Consider the following 12,120-nt stretch of genomic DNA (forward strand, 5'->3'; position numbering starts at 1 on the left):
GGCATGCAAGGAATAATGTGAACTGGAACGATGTGGTATATCGGGGTCGACGTGTTGTCAATGGAGTGCTGTCAAGGTCTATGGGGCCTGGATGTGGAAAGGAAACTATGGTTTGGGTGCATTACACATGACAGGTAGAGACTATATATTTATTCTTTTCATTATACTTATTCACTGTCTCCTCCGTTTGCGAGATAGTGCAAGGAAACAGACAAAAGAATGGCCCAACCCACCCACATACACATGTATATACATATATGTACCTATACATTTCAACAAATACATACATATACATACACAGACATATACATATATACATATGTACACAATCATACTCCATCCATTCCCAATGCCATCCCGCCACACATGAAACAGCACCCACCTCCCCCCCATGCACGCGAGAGGTAGCGCCAGGATAAGACAACAAAGGCCACATTCGTTCACACTCAGTCTCTAGCTGTCATGTATAATGCACCGAAACCACAGCTCCCTTTCTACATACATGCCCCACGGAGCTTTCCATGGTTTACCCCAGACGCTTCACGTGCCCTGGTTCAATCCATTGACAGCAGTTGACCCCAGTATACCACATCATTCCAATTCACTCCACTCCTTGCACGCCTTTCACCCTCCTGCATGTTCAAGCTCCGATCGCTCAAAATCTTTTTTACCCCATCCTTCCACCTCCAATTTGGTCTCCCACTTCTCCTCATTCCCTTCACCTGTGATACATATATCCTCTTTGACAATTTTTCCACACTCATTCTCTCCAGGTGGCCAAACCATTTCAATACACCCTCTTCTGCTCTCTCAACCACACTATTTTTATCACCACACTTCTCTCTTACCCTTTCCTTACTTACTCAATCAAACCACCTCATACCACATATTGTCTGCAAACATTTCATTTCCATCACATCCACCCACCACCGCACAACCCTATCCATAGCCCACGTCTCGCAACCATTTAACATTGCAACCACTATTCCTTCGAACATCCCCATTTTTGCTCTCTCAGATAATGTTTTTCAACGCTTCCAGTACCTTCGCCCCTCTCCCAAGCTGTGACGTACTTCCACTTCCATGGTTCCATCCATTACTAAATCCACTCCAAGATATCTAAAACACTTCACTTCCTCCAGTTTTTCTCCATTCAAACTTACCTCCCAATTGACTTGTCCCTCAACCATACTGCACCTAATAACCTTGCTCTTATTCACATTTACTCTCAGCTTTCTTCTTTCATATACTTTACCAAACTCAGTCACACACTTCTGCAGTTTCCCTCCCAAATCAACCACCAGCACTGCACCATCAGCAATCAGCGAACAACTATTGACTCACTTCCCAAGCCGTCTCATCCACAACAGGCTGCATACTTGCCTCTCTCTCCGAAACTCCTTCATTCACCTCCCTAACAACCCCATCCATAAACAAATTAAGCAACCATGGAGACATCATGCACCCCTGCCACAAACTGACTTTCACAGGGAACCAATCACTTTCCTCTCTTCCTACATGTACACATGCCTTACATCCTCAATAAAAACTTTCCACTGCTTCAAGCAACTTACCTCCCACACCATATACTCATAATACATTCCACAAAGCATCTCTATCATCTCTATCATATGCCTTCTCCAGATCCATAAATGCTACATACAAATAAATCTCTTTTTCTAAGTATTTCTCACAAGCATTCTTCAAAGCAAATGCCTTATCCACACATCCTCTACCACTTCTGAAACCACACTGCTCTTCCCTAATCTGATGCTCTGCACATGGCTTTACCTGCTCAATCAATACCCTCCCATATAATTTCCCAGGAATATTCAACAAACTTATACCTCTGTAATTTGAACACTCACCTTCATCCCCTTTGCCTTTGTAAAATGGCACTATGCATGCATTGCACCAATCCTCAAGCACTTCACCATGAACCATACATACAATGAATATCCTTACCAACCAGTCAAGCACACAATCACCCCTTTTTAAATAAATTCCACTAAAATACCATCCAAATCTGCCACCTTGCCAGCTTTCATTTTCCACAAAGCTATCACACTTCTTCTCTGTGTACCAAACCATTCTCCCTGAACCTCTCACTTTGCACACCACCTCGACCAAAACACCCTATATCTGCCACTCTATCATCAAACACATTCAAGAAACCTTCAAAATACTCACCCCATCTCCTTCTCACTTCACCATTACTAGTTAATACCTCCCCATTAGCCCCCTACACTGATGTTCCCATTTGTTCTCTTGTCTTATGTACTTTATTTACCTCCTTCCAAAACATTTCTTTATTCTCCCAAAAATTTAATGATACGCTCTCACTCTCGTTTGCCCTCTTTTTCACCACTTGCACCTTTCTCTTGACCTCCTGCCTCTTTCTTTTATACATCTCCCAATCGTTCGTACTATTTTCCAGCAAATATCATCCAAACGCCTCTCCCTTCTCTTTCACTTACTTCATCTCACCACTCACTATCCTTTCTAATCTGCCTCCTTCCCACCTTTCTCATGCCATAGGCATCTTTTGTGCATGCCATCACTGCTTCCCTAAATACATCCCATTCCTCCCCCACTCCCCTTATGTCACTTACTCTCACCTTTTGCCATTCTGCACTCAATCTCTTCTGGTACTTCCTCACACAAGTCTCCTTTCCAAGCTCACTTACTCTTGCCACTCTCTTCACACCAATATTCTCTCTTCTTTTCTGAAAACCTCCACAAATCTTCACCTTCGCCTCCACAAGATAATGACCAGAAATCCCTCCAGTCACCCCTTTCAGCACATTAACATAACCATTTTTGCTTTCCGAGATAATGTTCTCGACTTCCACACATTCTTCAACGCTCCCAGAACTTTCGCCCCCTCCCCCACCCCATGATTCACTTCCACTTCCATGGTTCCATCCACTGCCAAATCCACTCCCAGATATCTAAAACACTTTACTTCCTCCAGTTTTTCTCCATTCAAACTTACCTCCCAATTCACTTGTCCCTCAACCCTACTGTACCTAATAACCTTGCCCTTATTCACATTTACTCTCAGCTTTCTTCTTTCACACACTTTACCAAACTCAGTCACCAGCTTCTGCAGTTTCTCACACGAGTCAGCCACTAGCGCTGTATCATCAGCGAACAACAACTGACTCATTTCCCAAGCTCTCTCATCCACAACAGACTGCATACTTGCCCCTCTTTCCAAAACTCTTGCATTCACCTTCCTAACAACCCCATCCATAAACAAATTAAACAACCATGGAGACATCACACACCCCTGCCGCAAACCAACATTCACTGAGAACCAATCACTTTCCTCTTTTCCTACACGTACACATGCCTTGCATCCTCGATAAAAACTTTTCACTGCTTCTAACAACTTGCCTCCCACACCATATATTCTTAATACCTTCCACAGAGCATCTCTATCAACTCTTATCATATGCCTTCTCCAGATCCATAAATTATTATTATTTTTTATTATACTTTGTCGCTGTCTCCCACGTTTGCGAGGTAGCGCAAGGAAACAGACGAAAGAAATGGCCCAACCCCCCCCATACACATGTATATACATACGTCCACACACGCAAATATACATACCTACACAGCTTTCCATGGTTTACCCCAGACGCTTCACATGCCTTGATTCAATCCACTGACAGCACGTCAACCCCGGTATACCACATCGCTCCAATTCACTCTATTCCTTGCCCTCCTTTCACCCTCCTGCATGTTCAGGCCCCGATCACACAAAATCTTTTTCACTCCATCTTTCCACCTCCAATTTGGTCTCCCTCTTCTCCTCGTTCCCTCCATCTCCGACACATATATCCTCTTGGTCAATCTTTCCTCACTCATTCTCTCCATGTGCCCAAACCACTTCAAAACACCCTCTTCTGCTCTCTCAACCACGCTCTTTTTATTTCCACACATCTCTCTTACCCTTACGTTACTCACTCGATCAAACCACCTCACACCACACATTGTCCTCAAACATCTCATTTCCAGCACATCCATCCTCCTGCGCACAACTCTATCCATAGCCCACGCCTCGCAACCATACAACATTGTTGGAACCACTATTCCTTCAAACATACCCATTTTTGCTTTCCGAGATAATGTTCTCGACTTCCACACATTCTTCAAGGCCCCCAGAATTTTCACCCCCTCCCCCACCCTATGATCCACTTCCGCTTCCATGGTTCCATCCGCTGCCAGATCCACTCCCAGATATCTAAAACACTTCACTTCCTCCAGTTTTTCTCCATTCAAACTCACCTCCCAATTGACTTGACCCTCAACCCTACTGTACCTAATAACCTTGCTGTTATTCACATTTACTCTTAACTTTCTTCTTCCACACACTTTACCAAACTCAGTCACCAGCTTCTGCAGTTTCTCACATGAATCCGCCACCAGCGCTGTATCATCAGCGAACAACAACTGACTCACTTCCCAAGCTCTCTCATCCCCAACAGACTTCATACTTGCCCCTCTTTCCAAAACTCTTGCATTCACCTCCCTAACAACCCCATCCATAAACAAATTAAACAACCATGGAGACATCACACACCCCTGCCGCAAACGTACATTCACTGAGAACCAATCACTTTCCTCTCTTCCTACACGTACACATGCCTTACATCCTCGATAAAAACTTTTCACTGCTTCTAACAACTTGCCTCCCACACCATATATTCTTAATACCTTCCACAGAGCATCTCTATCAACTCTATCATATGCCTTCTCCAGATCCATAAATGCTACATACAAATCCATTTGCTTTTCTAAGTATTTATCACATACATTCTTCAAAGCAAACACCTGATCCACACATCCTCTACCACTTCTGAAACCACACTGCTCTTCCCCAATCTGATGCTCTGTACATGCCTTCACCCTCTCAATCAATACCCTCCCATATAATTTACCAGGAATACTCAACAAACTTATACCTCTGTAATTTGAGCACTCACTCTTATCCCCTTTGCCTTTGTACAATGGCACTATGCACGCATTCCGCCAATCCTCAGGCACCTCACCATGAGTCATACATACATTAAATAACCTTACCAACCAGTCAATAATACAGTCACCCCCTTTTTTAATAAATTCCACTGCAATACCATCCAAACCTGCTGCCTTGCCGGCTTTCATCTTCCGCAAAGCTTTCGCTACCTCTTCTCTGTTTACCAAATCATTTTCCCTAACCCTCTCACTTTGCACACCACCTCGACCAAAACACCCTATATCTGCCACTCTATCATCAAACACATTCAACAAACCTTCAAAATAAATGCTATATACAAATCCATTTGCTTTTCTAAGTATTTCTCACATATATTCTTCAAAGCAAACACCTGATCCACACATCCTTTACCACTTCTGAAACCAGACTGCTCTTCCCCAATCTGATGCTCTGTACATGCCTTCACCCTCTTAATCAATATCCTCCCATATAATTTCCCAGGAATACTCAACAAACTTATACCTCAGTAATTTGAGCACTCGCCTTCCACACATTCTTCAACGCTCCCAGAACCTTCGCACCCTCCCCCACCCTGTGACTCACTTCCACTTCCATGGTTCCATCTGCTGCCAAATCCACTCCCAGATATCTAAAACACTTCACTTCCTCTGGTTTTTCTCCATTCAAATTCACCTCCCAATTGACTTGTCCCTCAACCCCACTGAACCTAATAACCTTGCTCTTATTCACATTTTTTCTCATCTTCCTACATATTCCGTGCATGTTGTAAAAGGCGACTAAAAGGGAAGGGAGCAACAGATCACAGTGGTGTGCATGATGTAGTATTTACTGATAACCACAAAGAAAATGAAACACAATAATTTCCCAAGTGTACTTTCATGCAATGATTTCATCATCAGGGGAGATATTCGAATGAGATAGAATACATAGAACAGTCAGCTGATATACAAGGATGAGACATAGCTAAGATGCCACTGGAAAACATGTTACTGGATGGTAATGTTCCGTCTTATGGTGTTCAGGTCTGGCACCATGCCTTTCATAAAATTTTATTGTGTGGACAGAAATGGAAGTTTACAAATTTTGCCTACAACAAAGCTATCCAATTTGTAAAAACCTTCACTAATATTAATGTTACAATTCTTTGTTACAATTTTCTTTGTGTGGCGAGGTGGCGATGGGAACAAATAAAGGCAGACAGTATGAATTATGTACATGTGTATATGTGTATATGTCTGTGTGTGTATATATATGTGTACACTGAGATGTATAGGTATGTATATTTGTGTGTGTGGACGTGTATGTATATACATGTGTATGTGGGTGGGTTGGGCCATTCTTTTGTCTGTTTCCTTGCGCTACCTCGCTAACGTGGGAGACAGCGACAAAGCAAAATAAATAAATATAAATAAATACAATTCTTTGGGTATTTGATAACAGAAAATTCAATTATATTTCTCATGGTAAAGGAGTTACAGTTAATTGAATTAGCATTACTCCAGTCAATACAATGGTCAAAATTTTTAACATGAGGAGGCCTTTCGCATTTCAAGAGAGAACCACACCTTTCAAATGGATATACTTACACAATGGAAGAACCAAACATTAGACTATTGCTATAACAGGTTGATAAGTGAACAGAATTGTCTTCAAAGGAAAGTGAACTGTAAGTTAGCCTACCTTATTGAAAACAAAGATTGGACTTAGAACACACACTCTTCCTCTGTGGTGAACCTTTCCAATAAACAACCTGACAAGGATTCATGTGTGCCCTAGGCTAAGGTATGAGTTTTGTTGGCTCAAACGAAGAAGTTAATAGTGTTGATACTGCAACACCTTCCCTGTTAGAATCAGAAATTGCATGGGAAGCACAATAGAGAAGTTTAAAAGTGCACTGGACAAGTATCTACACAGTACACCAGACCAGACAGGCTGTAGGGATTATGTGGATCTGCAGGCTGCAGCTTTGAACTGATTGGTCTACCAATGACCCAACTGAAAAGCCTAGGCCTGCCTAAGGCTGTGGGCATGAAGACCCCAGAAGACCTAACCAGGTATTCATGAAGTATTTCATTGTGAACTATACTATATGGTAACATGCCTTTCCTGGTGTTCTGCAATGGAAAAACGGTTTCCTCGAGAAAACTTGTTCATGCCTTCCTCTCCTGCTTTGGCTTTCTCAGTTGAGAGTGTTCTTACAACATCAATTACCTCCCATCTTGTTAGTTTTATAATCTGTAAAGAAAAACACAAATATAAATTCCACATACAAAATTTGCATTTCATGTTATTCATACAAACAATTAAATTTATTATCATACTTGATTGCGGTTTTCCAAGTCAGTGAGGCAGCACCAGGAAATGGACAAAAAAGGATATATTCACTCATATATACACACATATACATATTCATCTATTCTTATTATACTTAGCGGCTGTCTCCAGTGTAGCGGGGTAGCGCAAGGAAACAGACAAAAGAATGGCCCAACCCACCCACATACACATGCATATACATAAACACCCACACATGCACATATGCATACCAATACATTTCAACATATACATACGTATATAAACATGTACATATTCATACTTGGTGCCTTCATCCATTCACGTTGCAACCCTGATACACATGAAACAGCACCCCTTCCCTCCCATGCACGTGCGTGTGAGGTAGCGCTAGGAGAAAACAACAAAAGCCACATTCTTTCACACCCAATCTCTTGCTGTCATGTGTGATGCACTGAAACAACACCTCCCTTTCCACATCCAGGCCCAACAAAACTTTCCATGGTTTACCCCAGATGCTTCACATGCCCTGGTTCCATACATTGACAGCACATCGACCACGGTATACCATATAGTATTCTTTCTCCCCTATCCCCAGGGATAAGGATTTTTTTTTTTCTAAACTATTCACCATTTCCCGCGTTAGCGAGGTAGTGTTAAGAACAGATGACTGAGCCTTTGAGGGAATATCCTCACTTGGCCCCCTTCTCTGTTCCTTCTTTTGGAAAATTAAAAACAAGAGGGGAGGATTTCCAGCCCCCACTCCCTTCCCTTTTAGTCGCCTTCTACAACACGCAGGGAATACGTGGGAAGTATTCTTTCTCCCCTATCCCCAGGGATAATAAGGATATATATATATATATATATATATATATATACAGGTGCAAGAGGTGAAAAAGAGGGCAAATGAGAGTTGGGGTGAGAGAGTATCATTAAATTTTAGGGAGAATAAAAAGGTGTTCTGGAAGGAGGTAAATAAAGTGTGTAAGACAAGGGAGCAAATGGGAACTTCAGTGAAGGGCGCTAATGGGGAGTTGATAACAAGTAGTGGTGATGTGAGAAGGAGATGGAGTGAGTATTTTGAAGGTTTGTTGAGTGTGTTTGATGATACAGTGGCAGATATAGGGTGTTTTGGTCGAGGTGGTGTGCAAAGTGAGAGGGTTAGGGAAAATGATTTGGTAAACAGAGAAGAGGTAGTAAAAGCTTTGCAGAAGATGAAAGCTGGCAAGGCAACAGGTTTGGATGGTATTGCAGTGGAATTTATCAAAAAAGGGGGTGACTGTATTGTTGACTGGTTGGTAAGGTTATTTAATGGATGTATGATTCATGGTGAGGTGCCTGAGGATTGGGGGAATGCTTGCATAGCCATTGTACAAAGGCAAAGGGGATAAGAGTGAGTGCTCAAATTACAGAGGTATAAGTTTGTTGAGTATTCCTGGTAAATTATATGGGAGGGTATTGATTGAGAGGGTGAAGGCATGTACAGAGCATCAGATTGGGGAAGAGCAGTGTGGTTTCAGAAGTGGTAGAGGATGTGTGGATCAGGTGTTTGCGTTGAAGAATGTATGTGAGAAATACTTAGAAAAGCAAATGGATTTGTATGTAGCATTTATGGATCTGGAGAAGGCATATGATAAGAGTTGATAGAGATGCTCTGTGGAAGGTACCAAGAATATATGGTGTGGGAGGCAAGTTGTTAGAAGCAGTGAAAAGTTTTTATCGAGGATGTAAGGCATGTGTGCGTGTAGGAAGAGAGGAAAGTGATTGGTTCTCAGTGAATGTAGGTTTGTGGCAAGGGTGGGTGATGACTCCATGGTTGTTTAATTTGTTTATGAACGGGGTTGTTAGGAAGGTGAATGCAAGTTTTGGAAAGAGGGGCAAGTATGAAGTCTGTTGGGGGTGAGAGAGCTTGGGAAGTGAGTCAGTTGTTGTTCGCTGATGATACAGCACTGGTGGCTGATTCATGTGAGAAACTGCAGAAGCTGGCGACTGAGTTTGGTAAAGTGTGTGAAAGAAGAAAGTTAAGAGTAAATGTGAATAAGAGCAAGGTTATTAGGTAAAGTAGGGTTGAGGGTCAAGTCAATTGGGAGGTAAGTTTGAATGGAGAAAAACTGGAGGAAGTAAAGTGTTTTAGATATCTGGGAGTGGATCTGGCAGTGGATGGAACCATGGAAGCAGAAGTGAATCATAGGGTGGGGGAGGGGGCAAAAATCCTGGGAGCCTTGAAGAATGTGTGGAAGTCGAGAACATTATCTCGGAAAGCAAAAATGGGTATGTTTGAAGGAATAGTGGTTCCAACAATGTTGTATGGTTACAAGGCATGGGCTATGGATAGAGTTGTGCGCAGGAGGGTGGATGTGCTGGAAATGAGATGTTTGAGGACAATGTGTGGTGTGAGGTGGTTTGATTGAGTAAGTAATGTAAGGGTAAGAGAGATGTGTGGAAATAAGAAGAGCGTATTTGAGAGAGCAGAAGAGGGTGTTTTGAAATGGTTTGGGCACATGGAGAGAATGAGTGAGGAAAGATTGACAAAGAGGATATATGTGTCGGAGGTGGAGGGAACGAGGAGAAGTGGGAGACCAAATTGGAGGTGGAAAGATGGAGTGAAAAAGATTTTGAGTGATCGGGGCCTAAACATGCAGGAGGGTGAAAGGTGGGCAAGGAGTAGAGTGAGTTGGATCGATGTGGTATACCGGGGTCGACATGTTGTCAGTGGATTGAATCAGGGCATGTGAAGCGTCTGGGGTAAACCATGGAAAGTTCTGTGGGGCCTGGATGTGGAAAGGGAGCTGTGGTTTCAGGCATTATTGCATGACAGCTAGAGACTGAGTGTGAACGAATGGGGCCTTTGTTGTCTTTTCCTAGCACTACCTCGCACACATGAGGGGGGAGGGGGATGGTATTCCATGTGTGGCGAGGTGGCGATGGGAATGAATAAAGGCAGACAGTGTGAATTGTGTGCATGGGTATATATGTATGCGTCTGTGTGTGTATATATATGTGTACATTGAGATGTATAGGTATGTATATTTGCGTGTGTGGATGTGTATGTATATATATGTGTATGGGGGTGAGTTAGGCCATTTCTTTCGTCTGTTTCCTTGCGCTACCTCGCAAACGAGAGAGACAGCAACAAAGCAAAATAAATAAAAAAAATATAATTATATATATATATATATATATATATATATATATTTTTTTTTTTTTTTATACTATTCGCCATTTCCCGCATTAGCGAGGTAGCGCTAAGAACAGAGGACTGGGCCTTTGAGGGAATATCCTCACCTGGCCCCCTTCTCTGTTCCTTCTTTTGGAAAAAAAAAATAAAAAAAAAAAACGAGAGGGGAGGATTTCCAGCCCCCCGCTCCCTTCCCTTTTAGTCGCCTTCTACGACACGCAGGGAATACGTGGGAAGTATTCTTTCTCCCCTATCCCCAGGGATATATATATATATATATATATATATATATATATATATATATATATATATATATATATATATATATATATATATTATCCCTGGGGATAGGGGATGAAGAATACTTCCCACGTATTCCCTGCGTGTCGTAGAAGGCGACTAAAAGGGGAGGGAGCAGGAGGCTGGAAATCCTCCCCTCTCGTTTTTTTTTTTCTTTTTTTTAATTTTCCAAAAGAAGGAACAGAGGGGGGCCAGGTGAGGATATTCCACAAAGGCCCAGTCCTCTGTTCTTAACGCTACCTCGCTAATGCGGGAAATGGGTAAGGGGAAAGAGTGGTTTGGGAATGTCTGGGGAGTAAAGTCAGGTGTTAGTGAGAGGACAAGAGCAAGGGAAGGAGTAGCAATACTCCTGAAACAGGAGTTGTGGGAGTATGTGATAGAGTGTAAGAAAGTAAATTCTCGATTAATATGGGTAAAACTGAAAGTTGATGGAGAGAGGTGAGTGATTATTGGTGCATATGCACCTGGGCATGAGAAGAAAGATCAAGAGAGGCAAGCGTTTTGGGAGCAGCTGAATGAGTGTGTTAGTGGTTTTGATGCACGAGACCGGGTTATAGTGATGAGTGATTTGAATGCAAAGGTGAGTAATGTGGCAGTTGAGGGAAGAATTGGTATACATGGGGTGTTCAGTGTTGTAAATGGAAATGGTGAAGAGCTTGTAGATTTATGTGCTGAAAAAGGACTGATGATTGGGAATACCTGGTTTAAAAAGCGAGATATACATAAGTATACTTATGTAAGTAGGAGAGATGGCCAGAGAGCGTTATTGGATTACGTGTTAATTGACAGGCGTGCGAAAGAGAGACTTTTGGATGTTAATGTGCTGAGAGGTGCAACTGGAGGGATGTCTGATCATTATCTTGTGGAGGCTAAGGTGAAGATTTGTATGGGTTTTCAGAAAAGAAGAGTGAATGTTGGGGTGAAGAGGGTGGTGAGAGTAAGTGAGCTTGAGAAGGAGACCTGTGTGAGGAAGTACCAGGAGAGACTGAGTACAGAATGGAAAAAGGTGAGAACAATGGAAGTAAGGGGAGTGGGGGAGGAATGGGATGTAGTTAGGGAATCAGTGATGGATTGCACAAAAGATGCTTGTGGCATGAGAAGAGTGGGAGGTGGGTTGATTAGAAAGGGTAGTGAGTGGTGGGATGAAGAAGTAAGAGTATTAGTGAAAGAGAAGAGAGAGGCATTTGGACGATTTTTGCAGGGAAAAAATGCAATTGAGTGGGAGATGTATAAAAGAAAGAGACAGGAGGTCAAGAGAAAGGTGCAAGAGGTGAAAAAAAGGGCAAATGAGAGTTGGGGTGAGAGAGTATCATTAAATTTTAGGGAGAATAAAAAGATGTTCTGGAAG

At 42.4% G+C, this 12,120-nt stretch overlaps 1 protein-coding gene across 1 annotated transcript in view; it reads right to left on the reverse strand.

Moving 5' to 3' along the window:
- The window catches only part of Taf1 (TATA-box binding protein associated factor 1), a 323,621-nt gene that overhangs the window by 138,669 nt on the left and 172,832 nt on the right, over window positions 1–12,120 (reverse strand). Inside the window, exon 19 of the mRNA XM_071676313.1 lies at window positions 7,107–7,240. Coding sequence (XP_071532414.1) covers window positions 7,107–7,240 — 134 coding nt within the window. The remainder of the gene's footprint in view (window positions 1–7,106; window positions 7,241–12,120) is intronic.

The sequence above is a fragment of the Panulirus ornatus genome, chromosome 1 (assembly GCF_036320965.1).
Source record: "Panulirus ornatus isolate Po-2019 chromosome 1, ASM3632096v1, whole genome shotgun sequence".
Classification (NCBI taxonomy): Eukaryota; Metazoa; Arthropoda; class Malacostraca; order Decapoda; family Palinuridae; genus Panulirus; species Panulirus ornatus.